Source organism: Histomonas meleagridis (genome assembly GCF_020186115.1).
Source record: "Histomonas meleagridis strain 2922-C6/04-10x chromosome Unknown contig_82, whole genome shotgun sequence".
NCBI classification, from domain to species: domain Eukaryota; phylum Parabasalia; order Tritrichomonadida; family Dientamoebidae; genus Histomonas; species Histomonas meleagridis.
The window spans coordinates 336106-353955 of NW_027150919.1; the positions used below are offsets into that span (position 1 = coordinate 336106).

General features: G+C 32.3%; 7 protein-coding genes across 7 annotated transcripts; 4 read left to right on the top strand and 3 right to left on the bottom strand.

Moving 5' to 3' along the window:
- Nucleotides 1-1423: 1423 nt before the first annotated feature.
- On the top strand, nt 1424-4153 carry GO595_009059 (putative dihydropyrimidine dehydrogenase; the record flags this gene model as incomplete). Its single annotated transcript, XM_067922703.1, has 1 exon — nt 1424-4153. The coding sequence occupies one exon, from the start codon at nt 1424-1426 to the stop codon at nt 4151-4153; it is 2730 nt and encodes a 909-aa protein (XP_067770844.1).
- Nucleotides 4154-4786: 633 nt separating this feature from the next.
- GO595_009060 (serine/threonine-protein phosphatase 2A regulatory subunit B'' subunit gamma-like) lies at nt 4787-5551 on the top strand (the record flags this gene model as incomplete). Its single annotated transcript, XM_067922704.1, has 1 exon — nt 4787-5551. One exon carries the CDS (start codon nt 4787-4789, stop codon nt 5549-5551), a length of 765 nt encoding a protein of 254 aa, XP_067770845.1.
- A 64-nt stretch (nt 5552-5615) lies between these two features.
- GO595_009061 (uncharacterized protein) lies at nt 5616-5981 on the bottom strand (the record flags this gene model as incomplete). The annotated part of the gene is made up of 1 exon (XM_067922705.1): nt 5616-5981. One exon carries the CDS (start codon nt 5979-5981, stop codon nt 5616-5618), a length of 366 nt encoding a protein of 121 aa, XP_067770846.1.
- Nucleotides 5982-6512: 531 nt separating this feature from the next.
- GO595_009062 (leucine-rich repeat domain-containing protein) lies at nt 6513-10745 on the top strand (the record flags this gene model as incomplete). The annotated part of the gene is made up of 2 exons (XM_067922706.1): nt 6513-7275; nt 7378-10745. The coding sequence occupies 2 exons, from the start codon at nt 6513-6515 to the stop codon at nt 10743-10745; spliced, it is 4131 nt and encodes a 1376-aa protein (XP_067770847.1).
- A 329-nt stretch (nt 10746-11074) lies between these two features.
- GO595_009063 (Thioredoxin family protein) lies at nt 11075-12013 on the top strand (the record flags this gene model as incomplete). The annotated part of the gene is made up of 1 exon (XM_067922707.1): nt 11075-12013. The coding sequence occupies one exon, from the start codon at nt 11075-11077 to the stop codon at nt 12011-12013; it is 939 nt and encodes a 312-aa protein (XP_067770848.1).
- Nucleotides 12014-12080: 67 nt separating this feature from the next.
- Nucleotides 12081-13676, bottom strand: GO595_009064 (Phosphatidylinositol 3- and 4-kinase family protein; the record flags this gene model as incomplete). Its single annotated transcript, XM_067922708.1, has 1 exon — nt 12081-13676. The coding sequence occupies one exon, from the start codon at nt 13674-13676 to the stop codon at nt 12081-12083; it is 1596 nt and encodes a 531-aa protein (XP_067770849.1).
- A 1303-nt stretch (nt 13677-14979) lies between these two features.
- GO595_009065 (DNA mismatch repair protein MSH4) lies at nt 14980-17493 on the bottom strand (the record flags this gene model as incomplete). The annotated part of the gene is made up of 2 exons (XM_067922709.1): nt 14980-16475; nt 16905-17493. The coding sequence occupies 2 exons, from the start codon at nt 17491-17493 to the stop codon at nt 14980-14982; spliced, it is 2085 nt and encodes a 694-aa protein (XP_067770850.1).
- Between the last annotated feature and the right edge of the window lie 357 nt (nt 17494-17850).

The window sequence follows — 17850 nt, forward strand, 5'->3', positions numbered from 1 at the left end:
TTGTAACCTTGTTATTATTTTGGCATTTTTTAAAATTCACTAGAAATCTCCAATTGTAGGTAACTATCATATCCAAAATTACTTACATTTTTTACTCCTACATTGATATAAAATGAAATTTAAAATCATGATTCCATGGAACATTAACTATGTAATTGAGTTCAAACAAATGCTGTTCTAAACTTTTTATAGATGGATAAAGTTTTAGTACATCGAATAATTTTGAAATTTTAATATTAGAAATAAACGCTATCTATACTTTATTCAAACATTACATCCATTGATCATCATCTTCTTTTGCCATTTCTCCTATTGTTTGTATCATTTCATATTGCTGTTCTTTTTCTAAATTGGAACTTAACGAATCACTAAACTTTCCATTAAGTTCCGAATCTGATTTATCTTTTTTACTAATTCTAAATAACCAAACCATAACACCAATGATGATTAACACCAAAGCTATAGATCCACATATAATCCCAATAAGAGATACACTGTTTAAAACAGGTTCATCACTAATACGATATAAAGATTGAAATACAAATATATAATAATCTGAATAAAAACTAATCATTGTCGTCATGTGAATAATTGAATATTCATAAAATATTAATGTCGAATCGGATAAATACTGAGTGCGGAAAATTTGGGTAAATGAACTTATGTCAGATGAATATATTGTGAGAATAAACGAAAAACTGAGTGACGCACCAAATGGAAATGAAGAAGTGAAAGAATTGGACTCTGAAAACGAATTAGAATTTGTAAATGAATTCGACTTCGTAAATGTATTTGATTGCGAAAATGTGTTTGACTCTGAAAATGAATTTGATTGAGTAAATGTATTCGACTGGGAAAATGTATTCGATGAAAAAACGAGAAAAAATGATGTTTTAGTATCAGAACAATATAACAATGAATTATCCCTTAAAAAGAACAATACTACTGGCGATTGTAATAACTTTCAACATTTCCAGTCATAATGAAAGTGGTAGATAAATCATATGATACAATAAGGAAAATATAATTTTAAGTTCCTTGTGACATTTTTATTTCTTGTTATAGACCTATAATGTTTCTTGCAAATCTTATGCAGATAAAATAAATAAATTTATACATAATTTGGATTTCAAAAAATTGAAAACACCAAATTTCAAAAAACATTTAACAAGACATTTGATGTAAGCTTATATTGTTAAATGATACAATTATTAAATTATTAAATTATTTTCTTGAATTTTTAAAAATTTAAATTGATCGAACTTTTTGCATTGAGTGTTTTCTTTAACGTACATCGTTCCAAAACACCTTCATCGTTTTTCTTGGATTCAAATTTTGATAACAACTTCCATTATCACAATCACAAAGCCCTGTCAAACGATGCTTTAATTCTATCAAAAAGTATCACTTCACTTTAAAGATCATGGATATAGAAGACGTTCAAATCCTGACAACACCAACATGCGAGCAACGCTGCATTCGTGAAAAAATCGCTCTTCCAGTCCGCGAGAAGCTTTCCACATTTGAAATCCCAACACCACCGACTGAAGATGATGTTGTTTCTGAAGCTCGCCGTTGTATCTACTGCTCTGATGCTCCATGCTCCAAATGCTGCCCAACAAATCTCGATGTTAAGGAATATGTTCATGCCGCAGCTGCAAGGAACTGGTATTATGCTGCCAAAGTTATTTTATCTGCTAACCCACTCCCACTTTCCACTGGTATGCTTTGCAATGTCAGAAGCACATGTCAAGGTGGTTGCAACCTTAGAAAGACATCCGCTGGTCCAATCAAGACAAACATGATTCAAGTTCACGCCGTCCGTAAATTCCGCGAATACAACATTCCACCAGTTGTTCCAGCTAGCATTGGCAAGAAAGTTGCCGTTGTTGGTGCTGGTCCATCTGGTCTTTCATGTGCATCCTTCCTTAGAAGATTCGGTATCGACGTTACTATTTTTGAAAAAGAAAGCTTTGCAGGTGGTATCATGATGAAAGAAATTCTTCCATTCAGAGTTCCAAAGGAAGATATTGACTTCGAAATTGAACTTGTTAAACAAGCTGGTGTTGAATTCCAATTCAACAAGAAACTTGGTGTAGACATGACAGTTGAATCACTCCTTAAAGATGGCTACGATGCAGTTTATCTTGCATTCGGTAAACCAGAATCAATCAAACCACCAATGCACAATGTTGGCGCAATTGATTGGGCTGACTTCCTTCATGACCTTAATGGCATCCTTAAGTTTAAGAACGGAAAACAACTTCCAGATTGGAAAGGAAAGAAAGTTTGTGTTCTTGGTTCCGGTGGTACTGCTGCTGACTGTGCATCTGCTGCATCACGTCTCGGTGCTGATGTTACAATTGCATGTTTCGAAGACTTCAAGAGCATGCCAGCACCAATGGCCGAAATCGAGAAATTACTTCACGAAGGTATCGAATTCATGACACTTGTTCAAGTTACATCCATTGACAATGGAGAAGTTAAGTTCGAAACAGTTGAACACTTAGAAGATGGCACATACAAGCGTCTTGGCGAATTTATCACACGTAAATTCGATGAAGTTATTGTCGCATTCGGTGCAACAATGAGAGAAGCACGCAAGAACATTCCAGGAGAAGTTAATGTTCAAAAAGTTGAAGGTTATGATAATGTATTTGTCGGTGGTGATATCTGCAATACAATCTCAGTTATTGAAGCTGTTAACGATGGTAAAGTTGCTGCACGTAAGATTGCTGATTTATTCGGCATCAATGATCCAATTCCAATGTTCACAACCGAAGTTGATAAGGTTTCACTTGAAACAGAAATTTGTGGAATTAAGTTCCCTAACCCTATTGGTATTTCATCTGGTGAAGTTTCAGCTACATATGAATGTGTCCGTAACTCATTGCTTGCAGGTAATGGTTGGGCTACAACAAAGACAATTCTTTTATCAAAGGATCTTCAAAGAGATAATGATATGAGAATTGTTAAGGCAGAAGATAATCCATTCCATCAAGGATGCTCATTCATGAACATTGCTATGCTTTCTGAACATTCTGCTGAATATTGGTTCGATGCTATCCGTAAGCTTAAGAAGGAATTCCCAGACAGAGTTATTGTTGCATCAATTTCATCAACAGATAACAGAGATGATTGGCATGAAGTTGTCAAGCGTGCATGCGAAGCAGGTGCAGATGCATTAGAATTAAACCTTAGCTGTCCAAACGAAGTTCATGGAAAAGGTGGATTCAAAGGAGGATTTGATAGTGAAAATAAGATTGGTATGGCATTAGGTGTTAGCCCACAAAATGTTCAACGTATTGCTTCATATGTTAAGGAAGCTACAACAGTTCCATTCTTTGTTAAGATCACACCAAACGTTACATCACCAGTTGACTTAGCTAAAGCAGCTACAGATGGTGGCGCTGATGGTGTTGCAATGATTAACACTGTTGCTGGTATTTCCAGATTCTTCCCAGATGGTACACCATTACCACAAGTTGGTAAAGAGAAATATGTATTAAGTGGTGGTTTATCTGGTGAATTAATCAGACCAATTGCCTTAAGACAAATTTCTAAAGTTCATTTATCCAATGAACCAATGCCAATCTTAGGTATGGGTGGTATTTGGTCAGCTGACACTGCTATGCAACACTTATACGCTGGTTCAAGTGTATTCGCTTTATGCTCTGCAACAATCCGTTATTCATATGAAATCACACGTGAAATCCAAGCTGGACTTAAGTTCTTACTTTACGCATGGTCACGTCCTGACTTAAGATCAATCTTAGGTAACTACAACAGTGATATGATGACATTACCTCATAAGGTACCCAAAGTCACCGACACTAAGCCAGACAGGCCAGTTCCAACATTAGCAGAAATGAGAGGCGCTGGTTCAAAGAGAGTCGTACAAAGAGAATCACTCGATGCTTGCTGGACAGTCAACTCAAAGATTGACCATTCCATCTGCGTTAATTGTGGTAAATGCGCTTACACTTGCAGAGATAATGGTAACATTGCCATCTCGAAACAAGCTGATGGAACTTGGGAAGTCGATGTCAACAGATGCGTCGGTTGTGGTGCATGCGTATCCGTTTGCCCACTTCACGCAATTAGTCTTGTTAAGTCTCCAACTGACAAGCCATGGCACTGGAATAAGGAGTAAGTAAATAATGCTCAATAAGAGCAATACTTCAGAAATTATTTTTTTTAATTGACTCTTTCATGAAGTTGAAGTAATTACTTTGAGTAGATTAACCCTGGTCCCATTTAAGTTTCATCGGATTGAGCTTTGTGGTTTGTGGAAACATAATTTGATCATCAGATCAGGGGCACCCCAAGTGGTAGGATGTATCTTTCAACGAATGATATCTCTCTTAAAATGATCGAAAAGTATGGAAATCAACACGAAAAGGAAGAGTACTTGAAGGTAATTGGTAATAGGTCGAATGCAGATATTTGTGAAATCCCACGATTTTCTCATTATGATATTCCAAAAAATGAAAAAATTATTGAAGAATATTATGATAAATATAGATCTGTTCTTCCAGCTATTGTTTCTTCAAAATTGCCAACTTCTAAAAAAATGAAAGCAATTTTATCTTTTATAAGTGAATCAAAATCACGTTATATTAAGTATAATAAGAAAAAATTCAATTTCCTTTATGCCAAATATAAGTCAAATTTGTTTTCTGAAAAGACTCTACGCCATTTTCTTTTATACAGAGATGTTTTTGATTTCCAAGTTTATTCGCATTTTTCTGTTTGGATCTGCGAAACTAACGGCCGCATTATCGAAATGATTCCGTATGCCTCTAGCGGGGAATATCTTATGACCATTGATGACATTTCAGATTATCTTGAATCCAAATTCAGCTCCTTTAAGACTCTTTCATCACTTTCCACAGAAAATCTTCTTCCGTTTTATCGCCAATGTGTTCTTGAGCAAATTTCTTTTCATTTTGATCCATTCAATACAAATAAGTATTCACCATTTCAACTTTTTTCATCGCCAAAGTTTACACAGTTTTTTTTTATCGATGAAAACAACACATTTAAGAATCCATATTCGTTTACATATTTTCGACATTATTATACAGAATTCATCAATCATATATCAAGTGAAGGAATGCTTTCAAAACGCACATTTAAGCATTGGGGAAGCTATAGTTTCGTTGATCCCTTCATTGATCGTTTCTTTGAATGTTCTACAACATTTAATGAATGCATTGATTTCGCAGGATTCATTCGGTTTGTTGTATTTCTTGATCATCCAAAACATGTTAATACTTCTCGTTATTTCTTTGAGCTTTTTGACGTGAATGGAGATGGAATGCTCGATATGTGCGATGTTGATTATTTCGTAAAAGGTCTTGTGAGAGAATCAAAGGTATTTGTGCCTGTGGATGAAGTGTTCAGAGAAATACTTGACAAGGCATGCGCAAACGATGTGTTTGTGACAAGAGATCAATTCATCGAATGTGGCTGTGCATATGAAATTGCTTCAATCCTTTTTGATTATAAGGAGTTTGGTCTATATTATGGGAAAAAAGATGATGATTGACTGTTAATAAAATGATATTATATATATATTTTTAGTAATCAAATATTTGATGAACGGATTTTTTTTAAAATTTTAAATTCTCAATTTGAATTTCAATGTCAGTGAGCTTTTGGAGGAGTTTGTCTGTACCAAGTTCTGTGACTTGTTTTAATTCTTTTGTAAGATTTGAAATATCGTAAGTAAGTTGAACTATTTCTTCCTCTGATTTTAATATAGCGCTTTCGCCTGCTTCGCCACTTTTGCAAATTTCTTTAAACTTACTGTTGATTTCTTCATAGCGCTCTCTCAAATAATTAAGTTGATCTTGAATGAAATTTGGATTCTGAAGTTTGGAAATTATTAGATCCAACTTTCCCTCTGTTTCACTGATCTGTTTTTCCCATTCGTCATATTGCAACTCTATTGTATTCAGTTGCTGGCTGATATCCATCCGAAAATAAACCGTTTAATTCGACCGTTAAATAAACCGTTTATAGTGCTTTGGCCGCCTGAAAAGTGGGTGGTACATTAACGTACAAAAATTTACATATGCATTTATTAAGAAACGAGTTTTATTCTAATTTCCTCATGAATTTAAAATAACACACTTTATTTCTACATGTCAAATCTTTAGATATAAGTTTTTGTCTTATAAAGATATTGGAATATGAGATGATTTAATTCTATTGATTGTCAAACGACCGTTTAGAGAATCGGAATTGTTCTTTTTTCAAAATACTCATAAATATGTGTTGCCATATTTCCCGAACTTTAGGTGGCATTGAGAAGTGAAAAAATATTTACACAAAAAAGTCTGTATTTAAATTCGTTCTCGTGCTTTTCATTCGATCGAACGTTAAAAGACAAAAAAAATGCCAAAACAATTATTTTACAACTTGAATTTTACAAAATCCCCGGTTTTGGCTCAAATTCAGCTAATTTGAATGAAGAGTTCAATAGAATCATTTTAAAATTCCAGAAAATGATGATCACCTTTCTTTTAAGCTCGTTACTATATAGTAAATTTGTTTATTGTGCAGATTGTCGAGAAATCAGTGGAGTTGAAGTTATTGAAAAATCGGAAGGAACAGATGCTTGCATCATTATTGGAGATGATGTCAAAACTATAGGAAATGGAGCTTTCAGTCATTGGAGCAATCTTGAAGAGGTTACAGTTGGGAGTTCTATAGAATTAATTGATGAATATGCATTCTATAATTGTCAGAAACTAACAACTGTTAATATTAAAAACAGCGTCAAACAAATCGGAAGCAGAGCATTTCTGTTATGTGTGAAATTAAGAAGCTTAAATTTAAGTGTCGTTGAATCAATTGGTGAATATGCTTTTAGTCAATGTTCGTCTTTGAAAAGTATATACCTTGGTAGTTCACTTCAAACCATTGGTTCTTTAGCTTTTCAATATTGTGAAAATTTGACAAAAATTTCTATACCAAATAATGTCCAAAGTCTTGAGTTCCAAACATTCTTTTCATGCATCAGCTTAACTGAAGTCATTATTGGTGATTCTGTTGAAACTATTGGAGAAGGCGTTTTTGAAGGATGTTCATCATTATCATATGTTGTTATTGGGAAGTCAGTTACCTCAATCGATAGCGCAATATTTGCCTCTCGTCGGTCACTTAAAACCGTTGTATTTTTATGCCAATCTCTGAAGACCATTGTCAGTGGTTTATTTAATCAATGTTATGAATTAAATAATGTTACATTTGCTTCAGGATTAGAAAGTATTGGGGACAATGCGTTTGAGCATTGTTCAAATTTGAAAGATGTTACATTACCTGAAAGTTTAACTTCTATTGGAAATGCGGTATTTCGATATTGCGAAGGTTTAATAACAGTTACACTTCCGGATTCATTAACATCCATTGGTGATTATGCATTTGAGTACTGCACAAGTCTTCCTAAAATCAAAATCCCTGATAATGTTAATATCGTTGGTGAATGTATCCTTCGTGGATGCTCACAACTAACTGAAGTTATTATTGGTGATTCAGTTCCAGAGATTACAAATGGATTTTTCACCGGTTGTAAAGAATTGGTCTATTGTAAGATTGGAAATATGGTTGAAGCAATTTATGATTTTGCTTTTGCTGAATTTTTTGAGTTGAAGACAGTGATATTGGGCGATTCACTTATTAATATTTCGGAAGGACTTTTCTACTATTGTAAAAGTCTCGACAACATTACATTTGGTAAATCCATTGAGAACATTAAATATAATGCATTTGAAGATTGCCATTCTTTAGCTAATGTTGTACTTTCTGACTCAATTAAATTAATTTATCCAGAGGCGTTTATGAATTGCAGAGGACTTCAAAGTATTATACTCTCTGAGGCATTACAAATCATTGGTAGTGATGCATTTTTGTTTTGTATTAATATGACTAATATTCAATTTAAAGAATCGTTACAAACTATTGGATTTGAAGCTTTTAAATATTGTACAAATTTAGCAAAAATTACACTTCCGAATTCATTAACATCCATTGGAGAATATGCATTTGAAGAATGTACAAGTCTTGTCGAAATCAAAATTCCTGATAAAGTCATTACACTTGGAGGATATATGTTCCGTTCTTGTACAGGATTAATTAAAGCAATAATTGGTAATTCAGTTCTAGAAGTCCCACAAGGAATTTTCCAAGCGTGCTCATCATTAGAAGAAGTTATTATTGGCGATGGAGTTAAAACTATTGGTAAAAATGCTTTCGAAACATGTAAATCATTATCATATGTTGTTGTAGGAAAATCAGTCACAACAATTGACAACGCAGTTTTTTCATATCATCAAAAACTTAAAACAGTTGTATTTTTATGTCAAAATCTAAAGACTATTACAGAAGGATTATTTACAGCATGTTATGAATTAAATAATGTAACATTTGCTTCAGGTTTAGAAAATATTGGAAACAATGCGTTTAATCTTTGTTCAAAATTAACAGTTGTTACATTATCCGAAGGTTTACTCACTATTGGAAATGCGGCATTTCGATATTGTGAAAGTTTAACAACAATTACACTTCCGGAATCATTAACATCCATTGGAGAATATGCATTTGAACAATGTACAAGTCTTCCTGAAATTCGAATTCCAGATAAAGTTAATACAGTTGGAGGATATATGTTCCGTTCTTGTACAGGATTAATTAAAGCAATAATTGGTAATTCAGTTCTAGAAGTCCCACAAGGAATTTTCCAAGCGTGCTCATCATTAGAAGAAGTTATTATTGGTGATGGAGTTAAAACTATTGAAAAAAGTATTTTCGAAACATGTAAATCATTATCATATGTTGTTGTAGGAAAATCAGTCACAACAATTGACAACGCAGTTTTTTCATATCATCAAAAACTTAAAACAGTTGTATTTTTATGTCAAAATCTAAAGACTATTACAGAAGGATTATTTACAGCATGCTATGGATTAAGTAATGTAACATTTGCTTCAGGTTTAGAAAATATTGGAAACAATGCGTTTAATCTTTGTTCAAAATTAACAGTTGTTACATTATCCGAAGGTTTACTTACTATTGGAAATGCGGCATTTCGATATTGTGAAAGTTTAACAACAATTACACTTCCGGAATCATTAACATCCATTGGAGAATATGCATTTGAACAATGTACAAGTCTTCCTGAAATTCGAATTCCAGATAAAGTTAACACAGTTGGAGGATATATGTTCCGTTCATGTACAGGATTAATTAAAGCAATAATTGGTAATTCAGTTCCTGAGATTCCATCCGGATTCTTCCAAGGCTGTCGAATGTTATCATATGTTGTTATTGGTGATTCTATTAAAAGTATCAAGAAATCAAATTTCGAAGTCAGTAATTCAATAACATATTTCAAAGTTGGTAATGGAGTTACAACAATTGATTCAAGTTTCTTCTCTAATTCCGCCACATTAAACACAGTCATTCTTGGTGACTCAATGAATACAATTAGCAGTAAATTATTTTATCATTGTACAAATTTAGAAAGTGTAACATTCGGAAACTCTGTTACTACAATTGAAGAAAGTGCATTTGAACATTGTATTAAATTAAAATCACTTGAATTCCCTCAAACTTTAACAACAATTTCAAAATCTGCATTTTATGAATGTACAAGTCTTGAAAATGTTATAATACCTGATTCATTACAAACTATTTCAAGTTATACATTTTCATATTGTACAAATCTTCAAAGTATTAAATTACCGAATTCACTTGAAACAATTCCAAGTTATATGTTATCTGATTGTACAAATCTTCAAAGTGTTACATTACCAAATGCATTAAAGACTATTTCGGATCATGCATTTTCTTATTGTTCAAGTCTTCAAAGTATTACATTTCCAAGATCATTACAAACTATATCAAGTTATGCATTTTTAGAATGTTCGATTATTAATAACATTATTATACCAGATAAAGTTAAAACACTTGAAAAATATGTATTTTCTAAATGTATAAAATTACAAAATATTACAATTGGAAGTTCGATTGAGACAATTACTTCTTCATTATTCAATGGTTGTGAATCATTAGAACATTTCATTAATGGAGAAAATGTTAAAACTATTGAAGAAAATGCATTTAAAGGATGTAAGTCATTAAAATATATCGAAATTGGTCCTTCAGTTACAACGATGGCAGAAGAATTATTCTCTAAATTAACATCATTAAACACAGTAATCATTGGCGATGAACTTGAAACAATTTGCAGTAAATTGTTTTATCAATGTACAAATTTGGAAGTTGTTCAATTCGGTAAATCTATTACGACTATTGAAGCAAATGCTTTTCAAGATTGCGCTAAAATTAAAAGTATTGTGTTCCCTGATAAGTTAACAACAATTAATAATTTCGCTTTCGATTCTTGCATTGGTTTGGAAAATATTACACTTCCAGAGTCATTGTTGAAAATTGGAAATTTCGCATTCGCAGACTGTAAGAAACTGAAGTGCATATTGTTCCTTGGAGATGTCTCGCCAAAGACTTCGACTTCTTCGTTCCGGAACGTGCCGTGCAAAGCAGTCATCGCGCAGACTTCTTACGCTGAAGAAACGTTCGGAAGTTTGCCTGTGCACAAAGTCGAGTACCCAAATGAATGCATCGACTTCGGCGATGATGAGCCATCAGAAGGAATGAGAAATTATATATCAAAAGCATTGGTATGTACAATGATTCTGATGGTATTCGCCGTCATTTGACATCACAGTCAGCTCATTATTAAATACTTGAATTTGATTTTATTGTTTTTTTTATCTCTGTTAAATATTATAATCTGTTTATGTGTTTGCATTTTTTCAATTGTTGTTACAAATTCACGTGCATGATAATAAATAAAATCACTGATCGCAAATACTTTTTTATTATGTATAAAATCAAATGGTAAACTTGATGAGAAAATGGGAAACCGAATAAAAAAATAGAAGGCGTATCGTATACTACGATAAGATTACGTTAAAAAAGAGAAAAAATGTTTTTACTTTTCGTTGAACTCATTCTATCAAGCAAAAGAAGGGCTCAAATCGTAGAAATGGACACAAATCGTTTCCACAATTCTGTGATTAAGAGAAGTAGACTTGATATTTGGCTTGTATTATTATCTTCAAAAGATTCAAAAGGACACGAAAGTGCAAAAGAAATATTTCAAGAAGCTTTTTTATTGGGAAAAGGATTTATTAAGTTTGCATATGTTGATGCAGTTAAATATCCTCATGTTCAAAGAAAATTGCAACTAAAAACATTCCCTCAGTTTTGTGTTTTTCATTCATCTGGATATGAATGCAAATCAACAAGCTTTACGCCACGTGAATTAATTAATTATGCTAGCTCTTTTCTTCTAGATTTTGCAGATATAGCAGATGATGATTGGATGTTCAAATATGAACAAACTCCTGTTGCTGTACTATTTACTGATAAGCCATCCACGCCAACATTATGGTCAGCTATAGGATCTTCATTTCGTCATAATCCAATCAAAATAGGAATTTCAAATAACATAGAATTTGCTTTGAAATATAATGTAACAACATTCCCAACAATTCTATTCCATAATTTTACGCATAACATTATCTATGATGGAGCCAACGATTTCTCATCAATTAGATCAAGCATCAAAAAATTCATCAAAAGGAAACTTCAAAAAAGTTTACACCCGACTATAATTCATCCAATGACAGAATATAACAAATATTGTTCAGGCGATGTTATATGCATTTTGAACATCAAAGATGAAATCGAACCAGAATTCGAATTAATTCGGAAAAAGCACACAACGTCAATGCTACAGTTCTTCTTTGGAAGTGAAGCACCATTTGATTATTTACAGAAAGGATTTATCTATGCTGTCACACCAAACGGAGAAAAATACATCAAAATCGAAAATGTTTCTTCACTAAACGAAACTGTTCAATCAATTTTAGACGGAAATGCAAACTGGACACAAGCAGACGATCTTAAAAACGAACTATAAATGTATCATTTGTATAAAATAAAATTATATATATTTTAATAATATTTACATACACTTTATTACAACATTAAGCAGCAGCTTTGTTAATTGCATATGTATGGAATGCATCAATCACTTTCATTGTTGTCGAGTTCTTCGAATCTCTCAATTTCCTTTTCAATATTTGACTTGCTTCGTTCGCATTGCAATCGAATAAAAATGACTTTTCGACCTTGCGCAATATGTTCATAGGGTTATTCTTTTCGAAGCATTCCAAAGGTGGTTCACACGTATTCATTAGCTCTATCAAAGTCAATATCAATCGAGCATGTTCTCTTAAACTTTTAAATGCGGGTTCAGCCCAATTACAAATTTGTTCAAATCCATCATCGCCAATGGTATTAATCATTTCATCACTTAGTTTTAGAGGGGGTGCGAAAGGTTTCGGGTCTTCACCAAAGATAAATCCAAAGTCGATATGTATTAATCTTCCGTCGTTAGCCACTAGAATATTATTATCATGTCTATCGCCAACCATTACTATGTAAGTCATTACGCAATATACTGAACAAGATTTTTTAAATATTTCAATTTTCTTATCAATATCATTTCCATCTTCTTCAAGGAACTCACGAATACTATGGAATTTACTTTTCCCGTCCTTGATATCTTGTATTGCCATTGAGTTTTCTATACATTCGCAACATCCATAACTTGTTGAAAATGCCAATGTGTTATATGCAGTGATTGGCATTGACATTGCTGATTTGTATAATATGTTATCCATAACTTCGAACAATTGTATAATGAGTTGATCTTGTCGCATGTCATCTCCCAATTTAAAGATCACTCTGTAAGTTGTGTTGTCATTTAATAAAAATGTTATTCGAATTGGTTTTCGACTCGACTGAAACACTTTTATCGAATTCGGATCGATTCCAACTGCAATAAGTTTCGGGTTTAATGGTAATCGAACATTATCAAGTTCGCGAAGTGACTTAAATTGATCTGAATTTAACAATTCAATAACTTTTCGGCGAATTGTTTCAGGTGTCGAATTGTTCGTATTAATGGATTTAACCATAAGTTCATTGATGTCTTCAATAAGTTTTTCTTGTTTCTTAAACTCCGAATGATATAATTCTTTTAATGATTGATATAATGAGTGTAACGTGGAATTTGTATTTCGCTCAATTCGGACGATCCAAAATAGTTTGGTGGCAAAGATAACATCTTCGCGTGATTTGTTTAACAAAAGTTCGCTTAAATCAATGGATAAATCTGATTTGATCGCTTGGACTAATTGTGGAATATAAAGTTGGAGTTCCGTGATTGAGCTGTTTAAGAGAGAACGAATGGCTAAGTCACGAATTGGTTTGCGTTCATAGCGTTTGGTAAGAAATTCTAATGCATATTCAGTATCAACTGGTTCACAGGTGGCTAATTGACTGGCAATATTGGTGGATTCATCCTTGTCATTCCAATTAATGGTACGAAAAAGCATTGGATACATTTCTTGATCTTGAAGACATTGATCTAAATGATTGTATATAAAGTTTTCTTGAAATGGAGTAAGATCTTTAGAATATGGTGGCATAGATTTGATTTTAGAAAAGATCTCACTGATAGGAATGCTTTCAAGAGATTCACTCAGATCTGATGAAAGACGTTGAATTGGATTCATATAGTGATCAGTATTAACTGGATCGAGCTTACATGAATGATAAGTGAAATCAAATTCTTTATCAGGTGGAATTACATTAAGTAAAAGATATTTAGAAGCAGAGGATAATTGAGGGGGTTTGTTTGATTTCGAATTGAAAATTACTGAATTAAAAAATAATTCTGCATCTTTTGGATGAAGCTTATTTGAAACATCATTAAAAAGAGGATCATTAAAATTGTCATATGAAACAGTTCTTTTATAAACTCTGCGTAAATGTTTTTGAAGTGTAGTTTTTGGTGATTGATCAAATGTAAGAATAAAAGGCCCTGTTTTGAATTTCTTATTTTTGTTAAACAAAGGAAATATATTTGTTAGCACTTTTAATGGCTTAATTGGAAATATATTAACATAAAAGTTAAATTGTAGCATTGATTCAAATGGTAAATCATAATAATTAATTGGAAATTCAATCTGAGAATCCCATTTGAAATGATGCAAAATCCTAGTTGGTGGTTTAAAAATTGAAATTTGTGGTAAATTAACTTCTTCCGAAAAATATTGATTTGATTCCAATTTAATTGGTGAAGATAATCGCATATGTTTTGAGACGAGTGTACATTCCAAAATACACGTAAAAGGAAATGGTGGATCAAAATTCTTAATAAAATATTCCGGAACTTTAATTCTAAAATATCTATATATATCAAATCCAACATCCTCTGCTACACTTATGCACAAATCCTTTATGTGTACCTTTAGATTTTGGTTTGAATTTTCTTTTTTCATTCGGACATTTTAACGGCCTGAGAAGGGCACCCCAAACATTTCCATCATTTTATTTGGAAACAATAATTTAAGTCATTTTATTTTCCGGTAAAAAGAGGTGAGTAATTTTCTGTAAAATTATATACAAAATCGTAATTTTAATTATTAATTGAACAAATAGAAAATTAATTAATTAATTAATTAGTAAATACTCAAAGAGCAAATCGATTACTTCACACGCGATTTCTCATGCAAAGTTTCATGCAGTTATAACATTTCTAAAATCGATTACTTCACACGCGATTTCTCATGCAAAGTTTCATGCAGTTATAACATTTCTAAAATCGATTACTTCACACGCGATTTCTCATGCAAAGTTTCATGCAGTTATAACATTTCTAAAATCGATTACTTCACACGCGATTTCTCATGTAAAGTTTCATGCAGTTATAACATTTCTAAAATCGATTAATCAGTTTCAGACTGAACATCAAATGTCTTCATACGATTGCATCGGAATCTTAAGGAATAAATGTTTCGATAACTTTACGCATATTCAGTATCTGCACTGCTTTCGTATTTTCATCAGCGCCTCGCGTAGGGACTCATTGTCGAGGCTGCTGTTCTGCAGCGCAATCAGCTTCTGTATCAGCTTTTTCGCCGACTGGTTCGGGCTCTTCTGTTTCTGCGTCTGGTGCACCGTCTCCGCCGCCATCTCTCTGAAGCATGTCTTTGCATATGTTATCATATTCTGCGGCAGATAGTTCGCCGCCAATTCAACTCCGTAACCACTTTTAGCGTTCGATCCATCTCCGATGTTATACAGGAACTCGAAGTTATTTTCTTCGTTACTTCTCTTTCTTATTCTCATTTCCTTCAGTGCCACCTGCGGATACAAATTGGAGAGTAAGCCCAACTCTTCGAAGTGTGTTGCGCATATTACGAACGATCTGAGAGAGAGCAAATATTCCAAATAAGCGAAAGATATTCCAATTCCATCTCTCATTGAAGTACTTGTGCATGGCTCATCAATCGCAATCAAAGTTTTATCTGTTGCATGCGATAATATGTTACTCATTTCTTTCATCTCCAAAAGAAAAGCGGACGCATTACCTTCGATTGAATCCAATGTCCCACAACGTGTAAATATTAATTCGAACGGAGATATTACAGCTGAATCACATGGAATGTAACTACCGATTTGTGCCATTATTATTATTTGTATTAACATTTGTAAATATGTTGACTTACCACTCATGTTAACACCTCTCAGAATTATCATATTTTTCATCGAAGTTAACTCTAAATCATTTGGTATAAACTTCGATTCATTTCGAAATAATATCGATGATATTGATTTAGCGGAAGATGTGTTATATAATTGTTCAAATATTGGATGACGTGCATTCTTTAATACATATATTGGCTCTGAGATAATTTTAGGTCTTGTGTAATTGTTATTTTCTGTTGCAACAATTGATAATGATAAAAGAGAATCAACAAATCCAATAACTTCACTGATTTTATAGATGTCACTAATATACGTTCGAATGTCATCGATTTTCGATTCGATAAATTTTTGTGATATTTGAATGCAATCGTTTTGTGCTGATTCGTTTTGTTTGTTTAATAACATTAATTCATAAGTTGAACCTGTTATCGAATTCCCAACTTCGAATATATGAATCATTTCTTGTGGTATTAAATAACCTGAATGATATACCATTTGATTTATTGTGTCACTTACTGATTGAACTATAGTATTGTCATTTTTCTTTTCAAGTTGTGACTTATTTATTGATAAATAATATCTTCGCGATTTGTTGTTTTTGATTGATATTTTTATATTATATTTTTCTGATAATTGTTTCGAATGTTCATATATTTTTGTTAATGAATCTTCAAAACTTTTACGTGTGACATCAAGTATACTAATTATTCCGCTTTTTATGGAATATACAAATTGAGCTTCGTTTTTATGTTTTGTTATATTATCATTATCTATTTCTAAAAACTCTGAAAGTTTATTCGACAATGTTTCATATTGTGTCTCTGAGATTGATTCACCTAAAGTTTTTCCAAGTTTAGAATTCATTTTACTTAATATTTTTTGTAATGATTTTATAGGTTTCAAATTCTTTAATAATCGTTGTAAGCAATCTAATGCTATTGATGGCCCAATGATTTTTGTTGTACCTCTTGTAACTAAATATGTAATTACTGGATCTAAGTCAATGATATTCGAATAAATTTTTTGTAATTTTTCACAGAAAAAATGCGATTCAACAATTTCAGATACAAATTCTTGATGTAAATTAATAATATTTACATCTGATGGCGGCGATGCTAATTTAGCTCGAAGAAATCGTGCGCCTGATGGAGTAAAACAATGATCTAAAAGATTAAATAACGTTGGATCACATGAACACCTTTTACTTGTTGTTAATTTTAATATGGAATCATTTGTTGATGAAAATATACTGAAGTTGTGTAACGTAGATGGATCAATCATTACATGTCCTTCAAGTGGCTTAAATGATATTCGAAGTGAATGTGATATAATTTCAATTCCAATTTCTGTTTGGATATAATGTAAACATGCTGCAGCTGATGATAAACTTAAATAATTATTTGTTAATTTTTCATAATTATTTTCATTCCCATATTCATAAAGTAAATTGGAACCAATGGTGTCTGAAAATCGAGAGCGTTGTACTTCTGATATATTTGCTTGTGGTATTTGTGTGATTAATAATTGGGAAAGAGGGGATTTGGATGAATTACTTGGAATTAAAACTCTAATTGGATGATATACTTCTAAAAGATTATTAGAATGTGAATAAAGTGCTGTGTCTAAATATTGAAATAATGTTAATGATGGTGGATATATGGTTAATAATGCAGCTCCGACTTCACGTGATCCATTTTCAATAAAAGCTATATAACATTGTCGTGTTTCCCCATCTGTTGCTGGTGTTGTTGGAACTTTCGGTAATTTCTTCGGTGTATCCATTTTTCGTGAGCCAATTCTTGGAGTAACTCTAACAGAAGAAGGGGTACTGCAACGCATATCAAATAAATAAATTTTTTTGATTTGAATCGAATAACCGCCACATCAAACTTAAGATTTTAGCATCAAAATAACAAGATGAAAATATTCATTTGAAAGCTATAGCAACATCTTGTTGTGCAAAAATAAGAACGTTTGTGTTTGTTTTATCATCGTTTTTATGACATTTGGAAATTATTTGTAAATTTCATATAAAATCAATTTCTGCTTTTTACTGTAATTGGCTTTAATGCAGTTAACAATATTATGCTCTGTTTATTAGTTGCACTCCATATAAACATGTTTTAGTCAGCCCATAAAAAACGAAACAAAAATTCATTCAAATTACGACATGATTCAATTTTTTTGTGAAAAATT